The sequence below is a fragment of the Pan troglodytes genome, chromosome 7, assembly GCF_028858775.2.
Source record: "Pan troglodytes isolate AG18354 chromosome 7, NHGRI_mPanTro3-v2.0_pri, whole genome shotgun sequence".
NCBI classification, from domain to species: domain Eukaryota; kingdom Metazoa; phylum Chordata; class Mammalia; order Primates; family Hominidae; genus Pan; species Pan troglodytes.
Window position 1 is genome coordinate 118686302 of NC_072405.2, and position 27254 is coordinate 118713555.

General features: G+C 35.9%; 1 protein-coding gene and 2 long non-coding RNA genes across 5 annotated transcripts in view; 2 read left to right on the forward strand and 1 right to left on the reverse strand.

The window, feature by feature from the left end:
- LOC112204196 (uncharacterized) overlaps nt 1-10318 on the reverse strand; it is a 182413-nt gene extending 172095 nt beyond the window's left edge. Inside the window, exons 1-2 of the long non-coding RNA XR_002937741.3 lie at nt 10215-10318; nt 1186-1306 (exon numbers count right to left, since the gene is read on the reverse strand). This is a non-coding gene — a long non-coding RNA (uncharacterized LOC112204196). The remainder of the gene's footprint in view (nt 1-1185; nt 1307-10214) is intronic.
- Nucleotides 10319-10426: 108 nt separating this feature from the next.
- Nucleotides 10427-27254, forward strand: part of EMC2 (ER membrane protein complex subunit 2) — a 46236-nt gene continuing 29408 nt past the window's right edge. For all 3 annotated transcript variants that reach the window (XM_001135909.6, XM_024345256.2, XM_024345257.3), the window contains exons 1-5: nt 10427-10544; nt 19451-19564; nt 20061-20125; nt 22672-22757; nt 25489-25546. In XM_001135909.6, the coding sequence (XP_001135909.1) occupies nt 10505-10544; nt 19451-19564; nt 20061-20125; nt 22672-22757; nt 25489-25546 (363 nt within the window). In that variant the 5' untranslated portion in view covers nt 10427-10504. The remainder of the gene's footprint in view (nt 10545-19450; nt 19565-20060; nt 20126-22671; nt 22758-25488; nt 25547-27254) is intronic.
- Nucleotides 13449-15933, forward strand: LOC134810902 (uncharacterized). Its single transcript, XR_010159650.1, has 4 exons — nt 13449-13518; nt 14268-14362; nt 15103-15179; nt 15794-15933. It is a non-coding gene; the product is annotated as an uncharacterized LOC134810902 (long non-coding RNA).

Here is a 27254-nt window from a genome sequence, read left to right on the forward strand (position 1 = left end):
CCTCATAACCCAGAATGAGTGATCCAAGAGAGGGCAAAGCAGAAGCCACATGTCTTTTATGACCTAGCCTCAGAAAGTTATACTCCATCATTTCTGAAAAATATTCTATTGATAACACAGGCCGTTCCTATTCAGTGTAGGAGAGATTACATAGGGGGTACTAACCAGAAGGTGCAAATTACTGGGAACCATCTTGAAGGCTTCCACGACAGTTGGCGACCTTGCCTATAGCTTGTTAAATATTTTGAATATCACTTTCACACATGAGTCAGAGTAGCCTGGAAAGAGGTGGAGGCAGCAGGATGAGGCAAACCTCAAGCTGAGATTAAATTTTTGTCTTCCCCAAAGAATGGTACCTCAAATAAAAATTGAGCTTTACAGACAACCAAAAGAATGTGAGAAAATATTTACAAAGCATACATCTGACAAAGGTCTAATATTCAGAATCTATAAGGAACTTAAACAGTTGAACAAGCAAAAAACAACCCCATTAAAAAGTGGGCAAAGGAGATGAACAGACACTCCTCAAAAGAAGACATACAAGCAGCCAACAAACATGAAAAAATGTTCATCATTACCAATCATTAGAGAAATGCAAATCAAAACCAAAGAGATACCATCTTTCACCAGTCAGAATGGCTTTTGTTAAAAAGTAAAAACAAAAAACAAAAAAACAGTTGTTGACAAGGCTGTGGAGAAAATGGAACACACCATTACTGGGAATGTAAATTAATTCAGCCACTATGGAGAGCAGTTTGGAGATCCCACTACTGGGTATATACTCAAAGGAAAATAAACCATTTTACCAAAAACATACCTGCACCCCTATGTTCACTGCAACACCATTCGCAATAGCAAAGACATGGCATCAACACAGGTACCCAACAATGGTGGACTGCATAAAGAAAATGTGGTACATATATACCATGTAATAGTACACAGCCATAAAAATGGATAAAAGCATGTCCTTTGCAGTGACATGGATGAAGCTGGAAACCTCATCCTAAACAAACTAATGCAGAAACAGAAAACCAAATTCTGTACGTTCTCATTAGCAGAAACTAAACATTGGGTATACGTGGTAATAAAAATGGGAGCAGACACTGGGGAATACAAAAGGGTACAGGGAGGGAGGGAGGTAAGTGTTGAAACAAACAAACAAACAAACAAACAAACAAAAACTACCTATTGGGCCGGGTGCAGTGGTTCACATCTATAATCCCAGTACTTTGGGAAGCTGAGGCAGGCGGATTTCTTGAGTCCGGGAGTTTGAGACCAGCCTGGGCAACACAGTGAAAACCTGTCTCTACAAAAAATACAAAAAATTAGCTGGCATGGTGGCATCCACCTGTAGTAGCAGCTACTGGTGGGGGAGGGTATAAGGCAGGTAGGTCGCTTGAGCCCAACCCCAGGAGTTCGAGGCTGCAGTGAATCTTGATCATGCCACTGCACTCTAGCCTGTGTGACAGAGTGAGAACCTGTCTAAAAAAAAAAAAATTAAAAAACAAAACAAAACAAAAAAACCCCAAAAAACCTCAAACTACCTATTGGGTACTATGCTTACCACGTCGTGGCTGGATTCATTTGTACTTCAAACCTATGTAACAAACCTGCATGTGCACCCCTGATTCTAAAATGGAAGTTAAAAACAAACTGTTTTATAAAAGTGCAAATTTTGTTCTTGCACACCTGAGTTTGTGTACTGAGATTCATAACTACTGTGTCCCATGTAACTGTTCCCTGAAAAGAACTGCCAAAGTTTTCTTCTGTTGCTTTAATTCTTTAAAAGAGACAATCAGCAGCCCTCTTCTGTTGCTAAAAATTTTAAAAAGAGACAATCCTTCTCTTTGAAACTCAACTCTACTAGTCATGTGAAGTCTAGGAAGCACTCTGCCTCCCTCCATTAGGTACTGATTTCATTATATCATTCCTTCTGGCAGTCCAGAGTACAGACTACTATTAATTACCTTCCCAGAAGAGCATCTGTGCAGCACAGCAGATGCTAACTAAGGCTGCCTTGGCATCCAAGAGAACAGCAAGATGACATTGAGGGGCTGCATATTTACGCAGCATTCATATTTCACACCTGTAATCAATTATCTACTGTTGGAAAATACTGATAAAATTTAGTCTTGCTTAAGTTTATTAACAAGCAACCATCAATGATAGCATGGCAGCTAGCCACTGAATTATCTAGGGGCATTCTGAGTGCAGTGTCTTTGGAATTTTCTAGTATTTCAGGGAGAGCTTGAGTTCTAGAATTTTAGAAATGCTGCCATTTTTCAGAGTTATACTGTTATTCTTGGAAAGACATTTCTAAAATTCTAAATTACTTGGATATATTTGGCATCTGGGTAAAAAAGGAGGAAGAAATATGAAGTTCTAGGTAATTTACCAATGGTAGTAGTATTAGTCTCCACCCATAAGAAGAATGAATGATTTTTGATTTATATTTCATAAAAACAAGCCTCTGTGGATTATATGTATTCTACCAAGTCTTTTCTTCAACACAAGGCAACCATTGCTGGCCTATTTATTATATACTAGAAAAAGACATTCTGTGCAGTCAAAATGGGTAATTTCCGTATGTCAAATCACCAGTGACTTCTGAAGAACACAGACCCCTACCTCTCATCAACAATTTTTTACCTAATAGTGTTGAGGTAGTGCACCCCTAGAACGGAAAGATAATAATAATGGCTACTGTGGCAGCCATGAAGTATACTGTTTGAATCTCCCTTCAAAAACGAACTTGCTGAAGTAGTACAGGAAGTTGACAGCCTCCAGCTATTAAAGCCTTCAGGATTAATCTCAGCTTTTGAGCGGAGGCCATGCCCTTCTGGGTATTCCCCAGCCAATAAATGAGCATGTCACTACACAAGGCCTGGCAATTTCTGCCCATTGTGGGTCTCTTCTAATGGGCAATCTTTGCTCAGAAACTTCTCATTGAGTTGGCTGATACTTTGTCAGGTCTAAATCATGGTCTATGGCTCTTCCTGCCCAATCTTTCTTCCTACCCACTTGTCTTACACAGGCATTATATATGTGCCATGGTGTAAAAGTTCTCTATAACCAATTTTGCTTCCTCTTTCTATTTCATATAGAGTGCTCCCAATAAATTTCTTGCATTTCTAACTCCATCTCAAAGTCTGCTTCCCAATGGACCAAAACGACACAGCTACTGTTTACTAAGAACCTACAATGCGACAGAATATATCACAAGGTATTTGGGAATATTATTTAACCTCTCCTAACTGTTCCCTCATCTGTAAAGTGGGGTTGTTTAAGAATTAAACAAAATAATCTAGAAAGAGCATTTTGTACAGTTCCTGGTATACAGTAAGTACTCAATAACTGATATGTAAATTGAAAATATTATTATGCCAGACTCCGAGAAATTTTGTGTTTGTTACTTGTAATCCTTTTTATAATTGGCAAGTATTATCATGCTTGTTTTACACAGGAAACTAGCATTCAGTGAAGTCAGTTTGCTCAAGTTACTTAATGTACATTGCTAGAATGTGTAACCTGAGATTAAAACCCATTAATCTCCATAGATGAGAGGAATGTACATGTATGTAGGCAAAGAATCCATTGCTGTCACCTAGAATGTAAAGGTGCTCCACACCCTCTCTGGCAGGGTATGTACAATGTAATTAACACAAACTATTTTGGAGATTCTTTCATAAATTTAAGTCTATTCTTCTAATTTCATCAAATATATGACCTTAGAATCTATCAACGGGTGCTTAAGACTAAGCACTTGTCTAAAACTTAGAAGAGGAATATAGAATGGCACTGCTACCCCATGATGAGTACCAGTCAGTTATTTTTGTAGAATGGCTCTCAAATTGGGTTTGTCTGATGTTTTCTAATAACTCGATTGAGGTTCTACTTAAAATAATCTTGCATATTGCTAGAAAAATTTTATCAACTGAAATCACCCCCCATCATACCTCTATCCCCACTGGACACATGTTCAAATTCATTATTTAAAGATCCAAAATAAATGTGTAATAGAAACATAATGAACAGAAGGAAATTAAAATATTCCATTGCTGAAATAATTTCTAGAGAGGTGGCAGCAATTTAAGTGGCAGCTTTTGAAGCATGTCTATATTGTTCCTTACTTCAAAGTTTTGAGATAAACAACTTTAATAAAATTTTAAAAAATTATGTTACATAAAATTTTGAAAAATAGAGATCATGCTATTTTCTCAGGAGTGAGATGGTGATGCATAGGTCTAATAGAATGGATTTGGGGGTGGGCAGTTTTGTTAGACATTCTGCTGGGAAACTAGTCTTTTTTCCAAATAAAACCATGGTGCTGACCAAATAGGCCCTCTTAGGTACAAAAGAGAGTGTGATTTATGATCTCAAAGAGAAGATGACCACATTATGCTCAATGTGGCTGTTGGCCTTTAGGCCAATTTTAGCCGAGTAGTCAGCATGACCACAGAGAAAGATGACCAGTAAAGAAAATGACATTCTGGTCTGGTGACCGGAGTAAGATAGCTGAGAACTACAGGTCTGAACAAATGACTTAGCCACTTGTAACTACAGTAATGCTACCAAACTACCAAAGAGAGGGACTATTCAAAAATAAAAATTACATCAATAATAGACTAACATGCATAACGTGACATTCAGTATATCTTTGCATGAGTTTCCCATAATTTATTTATTGTAAATAAACACCTTTTTGAACATTTTTTTCAAGTAAAGGATTCAGTTATAGTCCTACTGTAGAAAGTAGAGTCTAGATGGTCTTCAGGGACTATCAGGTCACATTAAGAGTATTTAGGGACTCCTGGATATTTGGTAACCAAAAGAGATGTTTATGAAAATACATTTTTGCACAAGGAGTTACATTTACACAGATGTGTCTATCAGAACAGAATATGCACTTTGGGGAAATTAAATACATATCACTTGAAAAAGTAGACTCTTAAGTATGGTTATAAATCTCAAAAAGAAACAGCTCTAATTTATAGCCCATGTCGGGTAATTCTGGGTGTACTCTTTCTGGATGTACTTTCCTTTTCACTGCTACAGCCATGGCACAGAGGGGTAATTATCAGTTTGCGAAATATACTGTGAAAGGACCAAAGCAATCTCATTGGAAATGTTTCCCAGAGACTCCCCTTTCCTTTCTAAAATAATATAACCGGGTATGAAATGATGGCTGGCACATTTAAAAACATATATATTACAAATGACAACAAACTTAAAAAAAAATAGACATGCCTAAATGCTACAGTTGTGCCAGCAAAGGGGGGACTGGGTACTGATTTTGGGGGAAGCATATTAATTATACAGTCTTTTAAAAATGTAATAAAAACAATGTTCAGTAGATTCGTAAAACAATTCCATATTAATCTGGTTTTTGGTAAATAAAATTCTAAGAAAAATTTCATTCTGAACAAGAGGCATCACAGTGAAGGTCTGGTGACATGGAATGAAGATTATTTTCTGGTGGCACGGAATGAATAATATTTCCACTTAAATAAAAAGGGATTATGGTTATGATCCATAATTAGAAACAATGACATAATTTAAAAGCTTTGGTAAATTTTATAGGCGAGTTGTAGTGAGACCAACTTACTCTGATGGGTAACTGTCATAGTAAATAGGAGTTACAAGCTGTGTTACATAACGTGGGACACTAATTCACTATGACTAAGACCAGGACAAAGCAGACAGAAGATTCTAAGTAAATGGTTTGATGAAGATGCCAAATATTGCAAAATCAACTAGAATAGTATTATGTTCCATCCTGTGAAACAATGTACATTGTATAAATGCCATAAAGTTTATTAAATTTAAGAGGTTGCTTTAGTCCTTCACAATGTCTGAAGATATTAATTGAATTAAGTGAACCATAAAAAAAAGTACTCTAAAGTTCTCTGTGGACTAATTTGGCTTATATCCTGTGAAATAATGTACATTGTATAAATGCCATAAAATTTATTAAATTTAAGAGGTTGCTTTAGTCCTTCACAATGTCTGAAGATAATAATTGATTTAAGTAAACCATAAAAAAGATGTACTCTAAAGTGCTCTGTGGACTAATTTGGCTTATATCCTACCTCAAAGAAAATGTGGGCTTATTCAAAGTTTTTCCTGTATCAGTCTAGTTCATTCCGATTTATTGTCATTCCAACTCTTCAAACATAATCTTCCAGGAAAAAAACCAAATCACAATTTAGCTTCACATAAAAAAAATTATAGACATTTTCATTGTGCTGTTGATATCATTAAGTGAGATAATGCTTCCCGTGGTGTCTGACACATCTTATTCATAATGTGGGTACTAGTATAATCTAATATTTGGCTGCCTGGACATTTCCTTGGTATTTGTCACCAATATTGGGCAATGTTCAATCAGAAAAACTGGATTAAATATTTTAAACACATGTGAATGAAAATTTTCCCAATGAGTGAGAGAGGGAGAGGCAAAACTTTGAAGACGTCTTGTAAAGGAGGAGTTACAGAAGGTAAGATTGATGTTTATGTTTTCAGTGTTACAGTTTTATTTATAGAAGGTATTTTTTTATTTAGTTATAATTACATGTTATACAATGTTAAAGAATATAGAATTCTTGTCACTGACATACCAGTTTTTTCCTAAGTGTGCCTGAGGAAGGCAAGTTTTATTAGACATGCAAAATGTTATAATCTATAAGCAATCATTTTCCCCACTTCACAGTACTGTTGGTGACAAAATTTCTCCTAAATATATTTTTCTCATTAATATTTTATCTTTCATCTACGATCTGAACAACTGATCTCCATATGAATCACCTATCTTTGTTACCTGCTAGTGGCAGAAACTTGGGCAAATCATTTCACGTTAGGGCCTCAGGTTAGGAAATACGATATCCATTGGTGTTTTTTAAACTATGAGTCATGACCTCATTTCTGTGTCATAACAGTAGTTTTAGAAAATAAAATGTAGCTGACAGAATTTGAATAGAAAATGTAGAGGACAAGACACATGACAAAGCTAGTTTTTAAATTTTGTCTCAGTTTTAAATACATGTACACATACTATGTGACAATGCAAAACATATTCCTTTAGTATGAGTTGCAGGAAAAAGAAGTTTGAAAAATATTGTTCTCAAGATTCATCAGCCCATTCTAACTCGAAAACGAAATTACTCTATTTTCCAGCTTAGAAATTCTGAAAATGATGACTTTTAACTCAGTGTCATACGGCTTATTGCTTGACAGACAATAGTAGCTAGCTATGGGATATTTAGTTGAAGTGATTAGAAAATATGTATTCCCTCAATTAGCTGTAACCTTTAAAATCCATTGCAAGGCTTTAAAAACACCTCCTTGGGCTTTCCCAGAGGTTTTAGACCCCTCAAACAAACCAATGAAATGTTAAGTGTCAATAATTTCATGAAAATATTAAGTGTCTCTTGTATGCAACATATTGTAGTAAGGACTGAGAGAGAAAAAAATGAATTGGTACGGTCCCTGAATTCACTGAATTTATAATTTTTAGGAAAGTATCGGCTATAAAAAGAAAACATCCTATGCTTAACTAGAGTTCATATGTGTACTATTAAGAAATGTTATTCTTAATAATCATTAATATAAGCTGTCATTTTTAATCTGACTCATTCATTCAATAAACATTTTACTGTCTCCAGGTATTTTTCTAGGCTGGATGTTCCAAGGTTGAAATAACAAAGTTGGTACTCTGAAGCAGCTTAAAGTGGTGTAAAATACAGAAAGTAAGCAAGTAAACAAACAAAAAATCAAATAGTGATAAGTGTCATTATGATGGATAGGCATTACCTAAGGGCTACTTTTTATTGGATGGTCAAGAGAGGTCTATGAGTAGATACACTTAAAACTGAGATATGAATGACAAAAGGAAGATGGTTTCTAGGAAAAGGAAAAAGCTGGGCAAATGCCAGATACAAGGCAGATAGGATCTTGGTCTGTTTGAGGAATAGGAAGTAGATGAGAATGGCTGGTGGCTAGTGAGGAGAGATAGAATAGTAGGAGATGAGGTAGGAGAGGTAGACAAATGTCACCTGGTTGAGTAAAGCCTCGTAAACCATGGTAAAGTGTTTGAAGTACATTTTTATTGCCATTGGGAGCCATTTGAGGCCTATTGCCAAGGGACTTCTGCAGTCTGATTTTTTTTTTTTTAAGACCAGTAGGGTTGTTGTATAAAAAAACAGATTTTACACAGCAAGAATGAAACAAAGGTGGCTAGGAAACTATCACAATCATTCAGGAGAGACATAGTTGTGGCTTAGATTAAGGTAATAGCAATAGATATGAAAAGTAGATGAACTTTGGGAAGTGCAATATAGAATTTGCTGATAGACTAGATATGGGGGGTGGTGCCAAAAAAAGGAATCAAAGGTACTTCCTGTTATTTTAACTTGTGCAATTAGGTAAATGGTTTCCTCACCTATGACAGGGAAAAACAAGGTGGGAATGCGGAAGGTGACAGCAGGAATCCGCAGTTCTGTGTGGGATATGTTAACTTTGAGATGCGTATCAGCTAGCTATCTGAGTACGTCAAGCAACCAGACCAGGTTTTGGGAAGGTTTATCAGTTTGGGATTGATCAGCATATAAACAGTATTTCTAGACATAGGATGGTACCTCCATGAGAGTGCCACGCAGGGGCTTTAGCTGCAGCATCTGTTTTCATCTTGATTAACAACACAAGGTAGCTATTTTCTTTTTACACACATATTATTAGATTTTTATATATGAGCCTTTTTGATGTTTAGAGAGAAATAAGCTGAAAGTCACCCAGCTACTGAAAGGTAGAGCCTGGATTCAGATCTGGGAGAGTTCTTGTTCTTCCTATTGCACCAGGTTGCTTTACTGGAGCATTAAAATATGTGAATTTCTGAGTATTTTTTAACTTTTTGAATGAAAGATTTTTAAAAAGTCTGTTTAGAAAGAATGCCAGCTCATTCAGAATTGAATCCAAGTATATACATTCACTAGTCTTCTCTGTTGTTAAGTGACTTCTCTGGGGTATATGGCTTGATGGTTTTTTTTCCTTTTTTTAAACAAACAAACAAAAAAACCTCTGTGGTTGACTGGAGCCGACAGGTGAGGAATGGAGAGATGTTGGTCAAATAGTACAAACTTTTGGTTGTAAGATGAATATGTTCTGGAGATCGAATGTACAGCACGGTGACTACAGTTATAATTCTGTATTGTATATTTTGAAGTTTGCTGAGAGATTTTTAAGTGTTCTCAACACACACACGCACACACGGGAAATATGTACGGTGATAGATGTGTTAATTAGCTTGCTTGTGGTAATCATTTCACAGTGTATATTTACATCTAATCATTACTTTGTATACCTTAAACATACACAATTTCTGTCCATTACACCTCAATAAAGCTGAGAAAAAAAACCCTCCACTCTTTTGACTTGTGGGATAGGATTATTTCTACTTCTCAAATCAACTGCCCCTTCTTCACTGACCAATAACTTTCGGCTGCATTGCAGTGATTTTTAGTTTTTCCTCAGCTTACATATTTCCTCTACAATCTCATGTCCCCATTGCTTCAAATACTAAATATACGCTTATCATCCTCAAATTTTTTGCTTCCTGTCCAGACATTTCTCCTTAAGTCTAGGAGATGACGTCCAAAGTTTCCTAAAAGCAATTAGTCTGGTGGGAAAGGAGGCTCCCCCATCCACCCAGGAGTAATGAGGAGCGAAGTTCAGGAACCGTGAAGGTCTCATTCGTACATTCATTCCTTATAAGTACTTACATACTCGCGACAGTTTGAAACCTAGTGTGGCATGCAGACATGGATGAAGCAATGACAGGCACGACGAGCGTTAATGAAGGGTATAAGCTAGCGCGAGGGCATTCAAGGGAACTTCAGAGCGCAAAGGAAGAATCCCACTTAGTCCCTCAAAACTTTGGAGTTTATCCGTTTAGTCGATTAAAAAGTGAACGGAAAGCAAATCCCATTAGGGAAGGAGGAAAGTTGGGGACAAATAAGGGATTCGTGCAGAAGGCTGCACTGCGGCCGGCCATGAAGAGAATAAGGGTACTTAAGGGAGTGTGAAGAGAATGAACACGCCTAGGTAGAAAAAACTGAAAAGCCAGGATTGACGGACACTAAAAACCCAGCATTTGTTAAAAATCCACGTCAAAACACACACACACACAAACACACACACACACACACACACACACACCTCACCCCGAGCCAGCACCGCAGCCCCGCCGGCAGCCAGGGTGTCCTGAGATTCCGGGAGCGCCACGCACCGCCCACCTAGCTCCGTCCACCGCCCAGCTCGCTCCGCCCAGCTCGCTCCGCCCCCTTCCCCGAAAGCCCCTCCGCAGAGCCGCGTGCACGTGCGTGGCGGATACCGCCCCCTCTGCTCTCTTGGCCAATGAGAAAAAGCTACGTTAACTCTTCACCGCCCGGTGGCGGGTCACGTGACTGCGTCTCCCCGCCCTCTCACCCCACTGCCTCTAGGTTCTGGGAAGATGGCGAAGGTCTCAGAGCTTTACGATGTCACTTGGGAAGGTAACTTCGGGTGGGGGCGGGTGCGGAAAGACTAAAAGCGCTGGGAAGCCGTTCGGGAGTACCCGCTGCTTTCGGGGAGCTGGGTTCTCTGGTCTCTTTTTGGTACCAGAGCCCTCACTGTACGGGCCAAGCTGAGGTGGAGGCTGAGGCTGACCCTTTCCTTGGCCCGGACGCGTACTCTGCGGCGTTTCCCACGGTGTCTGCTCCTCGGTTGACCTGCCCTCCTCCGCGCCAGTCCAGCGTCCCGGGGCCGCTTTTATTTATGAAGCGGGCGGGAGGGACTTGGGGCTGGGGTTGTCGCACGCTAACTGGTTGCTGGGCGGTGCGGAAGAGGCGGAATAGGTGGTTACTGAAGCTTCTTTGGAGCCAAGAAACACAGGGCCTGTAAGGCCCTTTACTAAGTGGTGTGTAAGGATTACAGCTCTGTGCAGAAAAGCTGTGTAAAAGATGCGTGAACAAATGTGATTCTCATAAGCCACTCTACATTTAGTTTTCTCCTTACACCCGGGTTTCCAGTTTCTTTTCCTTTTAGTCTAGTCTCTGTCCCACTCCTTCTCAAAACACATTTACACACACAACACAACTTCTTTCTTACTCCCTACTAGTAGTTTCTTTTCTGAAGGGAAAAATAACTGATTAACTCTGGGCTACGTAAGTGCTTACGTGTGATGGTCACTTTTCCCTATCCTTAGTTGATCTAGAGTGGGATGTGTTCTTTAAATCTGGGAACAACCAAACCTTGGATCAATTCTGTGTGCTTAAGAAACTTGAGTTTCATTAAGGCGTGGAATTTGTGTAATTGGAATTCATATTCCCAGCATTTAACAAAATACAGGAGACTTCAGTAGCTAATTTGCTTAACGAATGCCTTCTTGGGATGTTTTAATAATGACCTGAAAACATGTGGACCGAAAGTTGTATTTTCTGTTTTATCGTGAATAAATATATCAGTTATTATAAAGTTGTAAATCCGTTACAAATAAAGCAAAATTTCTTTGTACTTGAACTGAATTAAATGATTTATTGACTTTATGGCCTCTAGCACATTGTGAATCTCAGTATTTATACCTGAATTGAGGGATTCCATTATATTAAACAACAGTGTTGATTTCTTACTGCAAAATCTTGGCTCTGTCAACACACAGTCCCCACTTCCAAGGAAGTCACAATCTAATGGAGAAAACAAACCTGTAAACACACAGTTTTAAGAGGCTTGTGTCACGGTATCTTCCGTAAGCTGAATTGTAGATAAATGGCTGTTATTTTTAATGCTTTTTAAACAATGTTTTAAAATTACATAATTTTTAGAAAATGCTATTATGAAGGTATGTTCATTATAGGTTTCCTAGATGATAGTAGCATATATAAAATCCTGAGGGACGAGTAGCTTTATACTACCAACAGACAAGGTGATTTAACTGAGTAACTTGGACCTTACCCTGTGGTCATTCTAAAGAGGATTGATGTAATTAATTTGGAATAATAAATAATAACTACTACACAAATTTGTAGGAACAAAGAAAACATTTTAAAGTGCTTTGTAAACTGTTAAGTACTATATAAAAGGATGTGTTACTATTAGCTAGTGCTAATATGATTATGTCCTTCCTCTGTATGATCTGGCCGTTGCCCATGTCTCCAGCTTTATCTTGAGCCCTTCTCCCTCTCACTTTGTGAGCTGCCTATGCTGGCCTTTGTTGAATACCCTAAATTGCCATGCTGCTTCTTAAAGCTGGCACATGCTAGTCCTTCCACTGGGAGTGTTCTTCCCTCCTGGCCTCACTCTTGCCCCCCTTAAACTTTATCATTTATCAATTCCCCACAAAGCTCACCTACTACAAAAAAGCCTTACTTGACCACTCTACTACCCCCTTCCCTTTCCTCATCCCCCACCAAAATTGAAAAAAAAAACCCAAACAACAAAATGAAGCAACAAAACACACCTGCAATCCTTCGATTATGTATTCTATTCTAATACTATTGAAGCACTTACCCAATTGTGTTTTGTTTTAAAATTTTGTCTCTCCTAAGATGAAAGGGACCAGGCCTGTTTCTTCACTGTCACTTCCCTAGAGCCTGACACATGGGGGCGGAGCTCAGTAATTATTTGATGACTAAATGAATTGTTAATGGGATTAATAATAAACACTAACACATTGTCAGAAAAGATTATAAGCCATTTTTCTAGCGTTGAAATAATTTCTTTAGTATCTTAGATACAGGTTTTAGTATCTTAGATGAAGTTAGGCAACTCGCTTAAGTAATAGGATACAGTTTGCTCACTAGTAAAATGAAGGTTTAGACCTTTCCAGAATTAAAATTCTAACTTAAGGAACTTTTAAGAAAAGAGTATTCTAGATTTTTATTTCAGAGACCTATGATAACAAATTTTTAGGATGAAGGGTGATGGGAAGATTCTCAGGGATAGTGTTTTGTTCAGATTTTTTGGGGGCGTGTGTGTCAGAGGTGTGTCCTTAGGAATTCTACTGAACAGTGTTGTGAATTGGTTAGTTCGGAATGCTATAATTCTTGTGATAGGAAAATTTATCACTTGTTTATAAAAGACCTATGTAGTAAGTTTAACACTTCCACATCTGTGTTAGACTCTGCTAATAGACTATTTGGTTTGTTTCTTCAGCCAATTGAAAGTGATTGATACTTATTACATAGGGAAGTTATTAGATATTTGGAGGTGGGAAGGAGAATTTAGAGTTGTAAGGAGAATATATTCAAGTTTCCTGAGAATATGATATTTGGGCAGGACATGGATAGGATGCCTAGAACAATGCCAGGCATATAATAGGTATTAAATGAGTATTTGTTGAAAAAAAAAAGTGTGAGAAATGTTTGAGAGCATTTTAGTTGTTAATGTTCACTGCCCCTACTTCCTCTCTTTTTATTCAGTCCTTCAAACCTCACTTTGGTTTCCATGCCCTACCACTCCACTAAGATCTCTAGGAGACCTAATAATAACGTATGTATTTTGTATACTTCTACTACTTTTGCTGTTGTAGATCACTCCTCTGTGAAAAAGTCTTTCTTTGCTTTAATAACATTCTTCTTGTTTTCTTATTTCTTTTTGGGCCTTTCCTTTGTTGAGTTCTCTACATCCATTTGCTCATTTTTTGGTGTTTCAGTGTTTCTTAGTCATCGTCCTAATCTGTTATTTGTGGTTTCTAAGTTTAAGATCAGTAGACTTTAAATTGATAAAAGCGTGTCATGTGGTCTGATGAAATTGTGCAAAATTTAGTGCATGTGTAAACATACATATTTCTGGGAAAAGATGGTTCAAAATTCTCATTAGCTTTGAAGATACCTAAAATAGATTAAATGACATCTGTGGGCAATCTTATCCACATCTAACTTTAGCTATCAATTAGCCTATATAGTAAATAACACATTTAACATGTATTTGAGTACTTTGCACCAGGCACTGTTCTAGTTCTGAGGGTATAGTGCTAAGTAAGACAGGCAAGGCACCAGATTTCAAGGGACATACCCTCAAATTTCACTCGTAAACTGAATATCCATATTTCCAGTGTTCTACAGGGCACATGTAATGGATGTTTCACAATTAATGAAACTCAAAACTGAACTCATCATCTTCCTTTTGCCTTCTGCGTCCAACACCACCGCTGTCACCACTTACTCTTTTCTGCATTTTCCCTAGAAAAGTAGATAGCACTGTGTATCTCCCCTCATTCATAAACAACTTCTGCTCAGCTTTTAAGATATAGATCTATGAGACTTCAAAGCCTGGAAAGTACAGATATGTATGGGAATGAAGTATATGCTTTGCAGAAGTCACTTAATGAAAGGTAAGAGCTGGAAAGGTAGGTTGGTGCCTTGAATGCTAGACTAAGAAGTTCAGACTTCTTTTTTGTATATAGATAGGAGCCAAGGTCCTAATTTCAAAAAGAAAAAATCAGTGGCTGTTTTCATTAAACTTTTGCATGTTAATATAGAACAGGGCCTTTTCTTTGGTAGAGATCCCCTGATTGAAATTCCTTGTCATGTTTAATAAACCATTTTTGGTTTTGCTTTCTTTAACGTGGAGCAGGAACATAAAATCCCTAATATAGAAGCTTCAGTGCACAAGTCTTTCAGATTTTTGTTATTTTTCTCATAATATTTTAAATTAACTCCCCATATTTAATATGACAGCAGTTTTTCAGAGCTATTTGTTTTTATGGGGTCTTTTCAAAGCATCCAACTTTGTTTTTTAGAAACCAGTCTCCTTTCGCACTTAAGTTTTCTTTGGCTCTTAATATTTCATTATACTATATAATTACGTTAAATTTAACTGGCATGAACTGGTTTGGATACAGGTAGCTAAATTTTTAAAATGTAATAACTATTGGAAACAATTAACCAAGAGCTAGCTGATGTGACTTACTAGCTAAGAGCTTCTAAAATCTTAGTGGCCATGATTATTATGTTTTACAGAAAGCAATTCTTTGAGTTGATTCTAACAGGAAAATGATAAAGATAATTTTTACTGAACCTCATTAATCTCTCCATCATATTTTAATTACATGTTTACATTCTTTACACACAGAGATCTCAGTCCTTCTGTTGACCAGCCATAGTGGTGAGAATCAGAAAACAAGCTCTCAGTAAATGCTCATTTGTTCAGTAAGTGAATGCTAGGACATGAAGCTTGTTTTTGAAGTTTGATCCACTATTGTATGTAATAATGGTAATAATAATGATGAAAATAGTATATGAAACATTTTGTATATGTTATCTCTTTTAGTCCTCACATGTATCTTATGAGATAGGCTTTATTTCCGGTTTACAGATGAGGAAGCAAACGAGAGGTGAAATGACTTGTCTAATATCCCACAGCTAGTAAAAGGGAGTGCTGTGATTTGAGCTGCTCTTACACACTTCTCCCCCACTGAGTTATTAACTAATTAAGTTCATCCACCTAGGCTGTCATTCTGTTATTCTTGTAATATGCCAAATTAGTTTCTTTCTCCAGAATTTAGATTTGCTGTTTATGGTTGGCTCCTTCTCATTCTTCTCTTAGCTTGAAAATGACCTTCTTAGAGAAGCCTTCTCTGACCACCCTTTCCAAAAGCTCCTCCTTTCTCCCGATCTCCTGGCTTTATCATATGGTCTTTTAGTTTTATTTGTATAATTTCACTATCTGAAGTTATGTGGATTTTCATCTTTTTACCCTATTATACTCTAAGCATTATGAGTATATAGGAACTTTATCTTTTTCTTTCTTTCTTTATCCTCAGTGCCCAGATCAGGCCTGGCACATAGGCATTTAGGAAATATTAGTTGAGTGATGAAGAACTCCAATATTTACTCCAAGAAGTAAATATTAGTGGAATAATGAAGTATAGTTCCAGTCATACACTATACTGCCTCAAAGAAGGTAGGAATCATTGGGTATCTTAAGAATTTACATTGTAATGAAGTAAATCTTTAGAAGTATCTGGTAGTAATTTACAGATTGAATTTGGGTTGAGAGATCAGTTTGGAAGCTATCCTAGCAATTTTAGCATGGGGTGATGAAAGCCTGGGCATGGATAATAGCAGTGGAAATAGAGTAGAAGATGTAAATCTTCGAAATACTTCAAAACAATCCACAGGACTTAGATAACCAAAGTGGGAGTCAGAAACAGCACTAAAAAATGGAATATCCGGTAGTATTAACAGAAGGTGGAATTAACAGAAATGTGAACGTTGGGAAGGGAGGCCATATTTTTAGGAAATGAAGATGACTTGATTTTCGGATGCTGTGATTTTGAGGTAATGAGCTATCAAAGGTGAAAACATGTTTTCTTCAAGATGGTTTTATTTTTACAAATAATTTTTTTAGATAAATGTATTTAAGGCATTTCTAAAAGTAGTATGTGGTTAATAGTGCTACAAATGTATTTATTACAGCAGCACTCAAGAGTGTGGCAGGGTCAGCTATGTAAGGTGTATAGCTTAAGGTGTTTATAGGTAAAATGTTGCTTGTTTTGTAAAAGTTATATTTTCATACACAAACAGTGTTTCTTGTTTTGTGTTCAGCTATTATATTTTAATATGTGACTGTGTGTCAGACTGCCGTTCTTAGAAGTTATGCTTTAAAAAAACGTTCTCTTTCCTATGAGTGTTTTTTCACAATAAGAAACACCTTTTACAAATTAACTCATACTCAATTAAGTATACATATACATGAATCTTTGAGTGTATGTATAAACTGAAACCAAAGTTGCATTTACAAAGGATTCTTATGAGTATTGCTTCCATTCTGTTCATTTTGTTTCATTCTCCCCCACTGCCCCCCCCCCACCCCCAACAGATGCTGGAAGAAATCCACTGAATCGATTTTATACCCTATTCATGGATTGTAATACACAGTTTGAAAAATACGTCTTCTGGAGCTCTGTGTGCATTAAAATAAATTAACCCTTTCCTTTTTCAAATCAGGTTGCCTTTTCTTTTAGAATAGCTGTTCCCCACAGCCTGCAGCCAATCTGACTAGATACATTTATGGGACCATGAATAATTTAAAATTTATTATCCTGTAATTATCAGCCTTTTAAAAGAATATGCTGGTTTATGTAAATGAATCTGTAAGTGGTATTTCCGAATATATAAAAAAATGAAGTGGAAAAGATACAGGATTGGAGGAAGTAGTTTTGGACTAAAGAAATCATAATTAAGTAGCAGGCATATTTTTCCATCTCTCAGAGGCCACCTCACTGCAGTGACATCTCATGCAAGTTGTCATGGAAGGAATAAACAGAACAATCATAGCCACTCTCTTAACCTTTGACCTTTAGCTCATCTCACAGGGTTGCACAGTAGTTAATAAAATGTACAAGCAAGCAGTGAGAAACTTACTTACATAGTATGTAATAAAATGACCTTGGCTTTGAGGAGCGAGCTTTTTGCAGGAAGGTGAAAGGGTAAAATGAAAGTTTTAAGCCACCTTTGAGGAAAGAGTGAGGGAAGAGCCTTTATTTCTTGTGAGAGGCTGAAACAGTTACCAGATTTTTAAAAAAAATAAAAGTAACTAGAATTTTTGTAGGGCTTCACATTTTATAAAATGCTTTACACGAATTTTCTAGTGTTTGGTGTCCTAAACTCAAGGGCCAAGCAGATGAAAATACATGTAGTTGGGTGAAAGACAATAGTGGTGCCTATGAAGAACTGGTAAGTGTATACCCTTATCTAAGAGTAATCAAAATCAACTTAAAAACAAAAATATCCAAACTATTGTACAAACCAAGCAACTTTATATATATTTTATGTAATCTTAACTGCTCATCCCTAAGCTAAAGGTAATATTATCTCTATTCATTGGTATTGGAAACTAAGTACAGATTCGGTAAGTTATGTAAGGTCATGTAAAAGATGGAGTTTAGATTCAAACCAAGTATATCAAGTCCATGTTCTTTCCAGTGTACTATACGTCCTCTATGACTGGTGATATGGTTTGGCTCTGTGTCCCCACCCAAATCTCATCTTGTAGCACCCATAATTCCCATGTGTTGAGGAGGAGACCCACTGTGAGATGATTGAATCATGGGGACAGGTCTTTCCCATGCTGTTCTCATTATAGTGAATGGGTCTCACAAGATCTCATGGTTTTAGAAACAGGAGTTTCTCTACACAAGCTCTCTTTCTTTGCCTGCTGCCATCCACGTAGGATATGACTTTTTCCTTCTTGTCTTCTGCCATCATTGTGAGGCCTCCCCAGCCACATGGAACTGCAAGTCCAGTTAAACCTCTTTCTTTTGTAAATTGCCCAGTCTCGGGTACGTCTTTATCAGCAGTGGGAAAACGGACTAATACAACCGGTTTCTTTTCTTTGAACTGTTTACTCCTTTCCAGTTTATCTTCTGGGGCTTTTTGTTTTGGTTTCAAATTTATTTATTTTTAAAATTGACATATAAAATTTAAAATTCTAGTGGTTTCTTTTTTTTGGCACCAGAATGATTTTCCTGTCAGACAGCCATGATTGTGTTGCTTTTCTTTTGCTCAGCATTTTTAAGTTGTTCTTCTGTATCTTTAAAAACAAACTTTAAAGTTCTTTAGTATGAAATAAAAGTCTTCCAAGAAACTCACTCTTCTTACTTCTTATACACTCATTTCCTGATCCTAGTGTGTTTATTTAATTCCCAGCTACCAGTAGTTCTTTCTGTATAGGATAACTTACTTTGTTATATGCCTTTTGAACTCCTTTTTCAACCTTTAAGAGACAGGGGTCTTGCTCTGTTGCTCAGACTGGAGTGCAGTGGTGCAATCACAGGTCACTGCTGCATCAACCTCCAGGCTCAAGTGATCCTCTCACGTCAGTCTCCTGAGTAGCTGGGACCACAGGCGGGTGCCACCATGCTGCCTTTTTTTTTTTTTTTTTTTTTGAGACAAAGTCTTGCTTTGTCGCTCAAGCTGGAGTGCAGTGGCACGATCTCGGCTCACGCAATCTCTGCCTCCTGGGTTAAAGCGATTCTCCTGCCTCAGCCTCCTGAGTAGCTGGGATTACAGGTGTGTGCCACCACAGCTGGCTAATTTTTGTATATTTAGTAGAGACAAGGTTTCGCCACGTTGGCCAGGCTGGTCTTGAACTCCTGGATCAAGTGATTGTCCTACCTTGGGCTCCCAAAGTCCTGGCATTACTGATGTAAGCCACCGTGCCTGGCCCATTCATCACTTCTAAAGATAGTCATAATACCAGTTGTAATGCTGTTTCAGTCTTCTAAAGGATCTGTTGCCCTTGTTCAATTAATTTTCTACCTTATCAAATTTGAGATACCACAGACTTCTACAAGATTGTGAGTTTATTTTCCTTACCTAAAAAGCTGATTTTGTCTTGTCAGGTTTTTGACATCTATCGGATGTGTATGTGTGTGTCTGGGTACATATACACTTAAATGTCATGTTATTTTTTTCAGAAATGAGAGATAAAATGAGAAAATGGAGAGAAGAAAACTCAAGAAATAGTGAGCAAATTGTGGAAGTTGGAGAAGAATTAATTAATGAATATGCTTCTAAGCTGGGAGATGATAGTAAGTTCTTTTATTACATTCAGGCTCAGTACATGCCTCATTCATGGGCCCTTTTTTTTTTTTAACTGTTGTTTCATTTATGATTTTTCTACTTGTCATATTAATTTTCTCTGTGACTTTTTGTCCCAAGAATTTTAATGATAGTTTATTTTGAGAAGGATTTATAATTGCTTGGTAGTAGTAAGCTATCAAATAGGCATTTTGTTTTAAAGCTCACAGGGCTGCCAAATGTCTGGCCAAAATGTATTGTGTACGGACTCTTTTAGAACAGTAAAACTATTAAATAATTGGAGATTTTAACCTTATATTAACATATTTTACACTGCTGAAACATGTAAGAATGCATTCTTCCCTTAGTTTCAGAGATAATACAATAAATCAGTTTTCAGTTATAAGTAATGTTCTCTAGAAATATCAGAAACTAGAATTCATTAATTTCCATTTGGGTTTGTTTTAATATTAAATTCAGTTTTTTTCCCCCTTTATGTGTATCTAGTTTGGATCATATATGAACAGGTGATGATTGCAGCACTAGACTATGGTCGGGATGACTTGGCATTGGTAGGTATTTAAATGAAGTATATATTTAATTTGCTTCATCAGTTGTATACCGTAGTTAAGACTTAATGTATGGCTTATATGGAATGCTTTCTATAGCTAGTTTTGAGTGCTACTCTGAACGGTAAGTGGAACTAACTAGATATTTTAGGACAAAGTATCTTATATCTTTTTATTAGTCCTGAGAAGTAGCTGTTTAGTATCCCAGTTTTACTGAAAAGATTTAGTTACTGAAATTTATCTGCTTAGTAAGTGACTTATCCTATTTTATAGAGTTTAAAATAAGAAAGTTTAAAACAATTTTGTATTTTGTGTTATTGAATGACTTTCACAGAATGTAATGTTCAATACTGTTACACAATATTATAAACATATCTGACATAAGAAAATCCCGACGTATAGAACATAACATAAAATACTAATAATGTTTGGCCAGGCGAGGTGGCTCACACCTGTAATCCCAGCACTTTGGGAGGCTGAGGCAGGCAGACCACCTGAGGTCAGGAGTTCGAGACCAGCCTGGCCAACGTGGTGAAACCCCGTCTCTACTAAAGATACAAAAAATCAGCCAGGCGTGGTGGAGCGTGCCTCTAGTCCCAGCTACTCTGGGGGCTGAGGCAGGAGGATCGCTTGAACCTGGAAGGCAGAGATTGCAGTGAACTGAGATTGTGCCACTGCACTCCAGCCTGGGCAACAGAGCGAGACTCCGTCTCAAAAAAAAAACAAACGAACAAACAAACCTAATACCGCTTTTAAAGTAACACTGTAATGGTAGCTATGTTTTTGGACTCATGCTAGGAACGAAGCTAAATGCTTTACATCATGATTTTATTGAGCCTTCATAATTATTTCTTGATTTGATTTGTGTTTGATGTTATTATATTTATTTTATAAATCAGAAAGCAGAGGCATCTGTTAATGTTGTTCCTATCATCTTGAATTCTTAAGTACCGCTTCATGCTGCCTCTGTATTTAAACTGAAAGAAAATATGCAAAAACAAAAAATTGAAATACCTGAAAAAAATTCACATCTGAATTAGTATTGTCCTTTTCAAGGTTGGGTTGGCTATACATGTAATTCTAGTGGAGCTGTTAGTGATGAAAACATTCCACAAAACCTTTGTTGGATTACCTTCAGAACCTATGAGACATAGTCTTTTGAATATTCATAGAGGTGACAGTTTTATATCTTGAGAGAGGTTTTTATTTTTATTTTTTTTGAAATAGCCAAATATCACTTGATAAAGTAGGAAGTCAAATTAGATAACACTATTGATTAATAAAGCAGTATACCCAATTAAACAGTAACTTTTTAATGGTTAAGATTATTTATACAGTTAGCTTGCTTGACTGACCAAGTAATATGATTTTGCTTGATATCAAAGAAATAAATGAACATATCTTCACTTTTGACTAACTTGAATATTTTTCTTAGTGTGGCAGATTTCAGCCACAAACTTTGAAGCTGTATTTCCAATTCATATTAAAACTTATTTTATTACCAGTTAATAGTTTCATCAGTAGTTAATGGCATTGTTTTGGTCACACATGCATTAATATGCTTCAGTGGACTATTTGTATCATCTTTAACATTTCTAGGACTTCCAAAACTTTGAATCCTTCATATGTTGCTGAGAATGTAGATACTCAATAAATATTTGATTATTTATTTAGTCAAGTTGATGAGTCAATTATGGATACTTGTTCAAAAAAATTGGTATTCCATCCGTTTAATGTCTGTATTTTCTGACCCCAAATCAGGATATGTTGATTGAAAGGATGATTGATTGGCTGGGCGCGGTGGCTCATGCCTGTAATCCCAGCAGTTTGGGAGGCCAAGGCAGGCGGATCACCTGAGGTCAGGAGTTCGCGACCAGGCTGGCCAACATGTTGAAACCCCATCTCTACTAAAAATACAAAAATGAGCTGGTTGTGGTGACAGGCAGCTGTAGTCCGAGCTACTTGGGAGGCCGAGGCAGGAGAATCGCTTGAACCCAGGAGGTGGAGTTTGCAGTGAGCCAGGATTGTGCCACTGCATTCTAACCTGGGTAACAGAGCAAGACTCCATCTCAAAAAAAAATAAGAAGGGTTGGCTGATTAATATAAAATTTCAACAGGGCAAAATTAAACAGTGTTTATGTTATTTGCTAGGAACTTGAGATGACTACTAAAAAACTTAGCTTATGCTGTAATTAGGAAGAAAACGCCAGGCGCTGTTGTCATTTAAGTAGGGGCCTGACACATTATAGAAGTAGTTTTTAAGGAGGAATAATATGATATTAGTACTTAAAGAGTTATTAGTGGTTCTCATAATCTGTTCATTTTCCTGGTTAAGAGCATGATCAGTTTCTGAGAACTGATTGTTGCCTTCACTGTAATGTCATAGTGCTTCTTTCAATCCATTATTTGTTACTGATTAATTTCACTTCATGTTATTAGATGACACTAATGAAATTATTCAAGAAAACACATTGAAGACTATATAGGCCATCCATTGTAGCCCATTTAGTATAAATAATGTAATTACTACTCAACCCTTATTTTTTCAGTTTTGTCTTCAAGAGCTAAGAAGACAGTTCCCTGGCAGTCACAGAGTCAAGCGATTAACAGGCATGAGATTTGAAGCCATGGAAAGGTAACCAAATCTTATCAACTGGCAGGCATGGAGCCTGTTAATCATGGTGGTGTTAATTTTTTTTTTTTATTTCAGACATTCTAGAGTGTGTGGAATACTGTCTCAATATGGCTTTAATTTACATTTTTTGATGACTAATGAGGTTGAAAACCTTGTCATGTTTGCTTAGATATTCAAATAACTTCTTTTTGAAGTATCTTCTTTAGTCTTTACCCATTTAAAAAATTGGGTTATTTCACCTTTTTTACTGCTGATTTGTAGGAGGTCTTTATATATTCTGGATAAAAGCTTTGTCAGATATATGTGCTGTGAATATTTCTCCCTATTCTCTTGCTTGAGTATTTTATTTTCTAAATGGTGCCTTGTGAAGTAGAGAAGTTTTTAGTTCTGATGAAGTTCAGTTTATCATTTTTTTTTAATGCTTAGTCATTCTTTTGTCCTGTCCAATAATTCTTTTCTAATGTTTCAACAATATTCGGTAGTGTTTTCTAGACAATAGGAACATTTAAATTATGATTATTTTTAGTTTGTAAGAGTGCTTTCAGACTATTTTTCTTTTTGCCGTCTTTTAAAATTTTATTTTCAGTACTTCTAGATAATTGATTGTGCTGTACAGTTTAACTGTGTCCTTATATTCTGCCTATTATGTCTATTAATTATTAACAAAGGAGTATGGAAGTCTCCAACTTTAATAGTGGATTCATCTATTTCTCCTTGCAGTTCTATTAGTTTTTGCCTCACGTATTTTGATGTTCTGTTGTTAGTCACATAATAATAAGGATTGTTGTGTTTTTCTTGAGAATGAGCCCTTTATATTATGTAATGCCTGTCTTTATCCCTACTGATTTTTCTTGCTCTGAGGTCTGCTTTGTCTGAAACTAATAGAGCTCCTGAGCTTTCTTTTGATTAGTGTTACAGCATCTCTTTCTCCATCCCTTTGTTTTTATTCTGTTGTATCTTTGTATTTAGAGGGTTTTGTGTAGACAGCATTTAGTTGGGTCATGTTTTTAAATCCACTTTGATAGTCTCTGTCTTTTCATTGGTATACTTAGACCATTTACATTTAAAGTGATTATTAATAAAGTTGTTTCATTATCTGCCATATTCATAACTATTTTCTATTGATTGCTCTTGTTATTTTTTCTTTTGTCATTTGTTTTCTGCCTTCTCTGATTTAATTGAGCATTTATAGAATTTCGTATTTTCTCTCTCTCAGTGTATCAGTTATACTTCTTTTTAAATTTTTTAAATAGCTGTCTGAGAGTTTGCAATATATATTTAGAACTATCCAAGTCAACTTTCAAGTAACACTATACTGATTCACAGTTAGGGCAAATACCTTACAACAGAGTATTTTTAATTCTTCTCTTTTGTCATTTGTAACACTGCTTTCATTCATTTTACTTATTCATAAATCATAATCACCAAATATATTGTTGCTGTTACTACTTTGAGCAAACTGTTATCTGATCGATTAAGAATAAGTAAAATTTTATTTTACCTTTATTTATTCATTTTCTAATGCTCTTTCTTTCTTTATATATTAGAACCTTCCAAAGGTTCTAACCAATATTATTTTCCTTTTCTCTGAAGAGCAGCTTTTAACATTTCTTGAAAGGCAGGTCTGCTGACAGCAAATTGCTTTAATTTTTGTTTGTCTGGAGTATATTTCTCTGTCACATTTAATGGGCAGTTTCTCAGGATACAGAATTCTAAGTTGGTTTTCTCTCAGAACACTTTAAATATTTCCCTCTACTCTTTTCTTGTTTACATGGTTTCTGAAGAGAAGTCTGATATAATTCTTATCCTTGTACCTGTATAAGTAATGTGTTTTTTTCTTCTGGCATCTTTTAAGATTTTCTCTTTGTTTTTGATTTTCTGTAATTTGAATTTTATATGCGTAGGTGTAGATTTTTTGCTATTTATTCTGCTTGATGTTCTTAGAGTTTACTGGATCTGTAGTTTTGTGTCTATCATAAGTTTAGGAAAATTTTCAACGATTAAACATTTTCTATATTTCTTTCTTTTTTCCCTTCTAGTATTCCATTACATATATATGACATCTTTTGTAATCGTACACACTTCTTGGATATTGTGTTCTATTATTTTTCTCTTTTTATTTCAATTTTGAAAGTTTGTATTGATAATTCTTCAACCTCCTGACTCTTTTGAGTTATGCCCAATCTACTGATAAGCCCAAGCCCATCAAAGGCATTCATCATTTCTTTTGCATTGTTTTTGATTTCCAGTATTTTCTTTTGATTCTTTTTTAGAGTTTCCATCTCTGTTTACATTACCAATCTGTTTTTGCATCTTGTTTACTTTTTCCATTAGAGTTGTGAAAATACATGTCATTGTTTAAATTCCTAGTCTGTTTATGCCAGTACTTCTACCATATCTACATCTGGTCCTGATGCTTGTTCTGTCTTCAACTTGTGTGGCTAGTTTTTACTTTTGTACTTTGGACAAATTGAATCAGTATTTTTTTAAGGGAAATTTTCTATAAGTACTATATACATGATTTGCTTTACTTAACAAAATAAGACTGTAGTAAACGTTTACTGTTATATGAAGATGGAAGACTTCGGTAACGATTATAAATGCATTTAAAGCAATTATAAATGCATTTAAATTAAAATATTAAAGCCAGTTTAATTTTTTTCTGTATTTACTATTTATCACTATATTTTTAAGGTAATAATTGTAGATGTTTCTTTTTCTTTTTAAATAGATATGATGATGCTATACAGCTATATGATAGGATTTTACAAGAAGATCCAACTAACACTGTAAGTTGGCAGATTGTCTTGAAAAAAATCTAAAGTTTAATTTAAAAGATAAAATTAATTCATCGAGGAAATAATGGAAAGATACATAAGGAACTAGGTCTTATATTTTTAATTTTTAATTAAAAAATATTTTTATTTTTTATTTTAAATAGTTCATGATGGGCCACAGTTTATTTTAAATAGATTTAAGACTCTCCAATAAAATTTGACTTCTCACCCTCACCAACAGGATGAAACCCCATCTCTACTAAAAAGCAAAAATTAGCTGGGCGTGGTGGCACGTGCCCGTAATCCCACCTACTCAGGAGGCTGAGGCAGGAGAATCCCTTGAACCTGGGTGGCGGAGGTTGCAGTGAGCTGAGATTACGCCACTACACTCCAGCCTGGGCGACAGAGCAAGACTTCGTGTCAAAAAAAAAAAAAAAAAGAGACTTCTAGAAGATACCGTATTAGAGAAGGGGCTAGTTGAGATTTGGAAAGAGTAGACTATGTGTTTGCATAAAATATTTTGAAGTTTATGAAATACTAAATTGTTTAATTTGTGCAGTTACTTTTTAGTTGTCTTAATGAAAAAAAAAGAAGCCATTTCAATAATTAGTATATGGAATTAATGAAGGCATTTTATTTTGTTTTTGCTTTTTTCTGCCTTATACATGAATAAGAAGAAACATACCCCTTTAATTTAGTGTAATTTTGAACAAGTATATTAGTTTATTGGATAGAATATTTGTTCTAAAGATACCTATATAGTAGTATTTGTTTGAAAAATACCCTGGTGAATTCTGTTTTTAATGTTGAGAACATTATAGTTTATTACCATAATAGATTCCCTCAGACTTAACCTTTTAACTAAAAAGTTACAGAGAGACTTTAGATAATACATCAGTCATTTTAATGTTTTATGTCATTATTTCCACGCACACATATGCCTGCTAAAAGAAAATAAGTATTTTTAAAAATTTTAAACAAAAACCAGGTTGAGTTTTTTTCTTTTATAGAAGGAGAAATTGTTGTATTAACACAATAAAGATACATGAAGTTTCTCTCTTATTTGGCAAGTATTTCTTTAAAAATAGACATTAAAAAATCATATAATGTCTGACTGTAGATTTTAAGATGTAAAATGCTTAATAATTTAACAACAGTAACTTAATGTCTGTAGTTTCTAGAGCACATTTATCTCAGGCACGGATCATAAATCCCTTATCTCTGCTTATTTCCTTTGATAGTCTGTAATGATACTTATGTATTATAGTAGTTGGTATGTTTCTTAAATGATAGTTGCTTACTTTTAGTCTTTTCCCACCCCAGGGAGATTTTCTGTGGAAATTCCCTAGGGTTTTTGTTTTTCTTTTTGAGTGGGTGTGTGGGGGGTTTGTGTAGGGATGTGTGTGTGTGTGTGTGTATGTATTAGTCCATTTTCATGCTGTCTGTGTATTAGTCCATTTTCATGCTGCTGATAAAGACATACCTGAGACTGGGCAATTTATAAAAGAAAAAGGTTTATTGGACTTACAGTTTCTCATGGCTGGGGAGGCCTCACAATCATAACAAAAGGCAAGGAGGAACAAGTTAAATCTACTGTAGATGACAGCAGGCAAAGAGAGCTTGTGCAGGGAAACTCCCATTTTTAAAACCGTCAGCTCTCACTATCAGAGACTCTTTCACTATCACAAGAACAGTGCAGGAGATACCTGCCCCCATAATT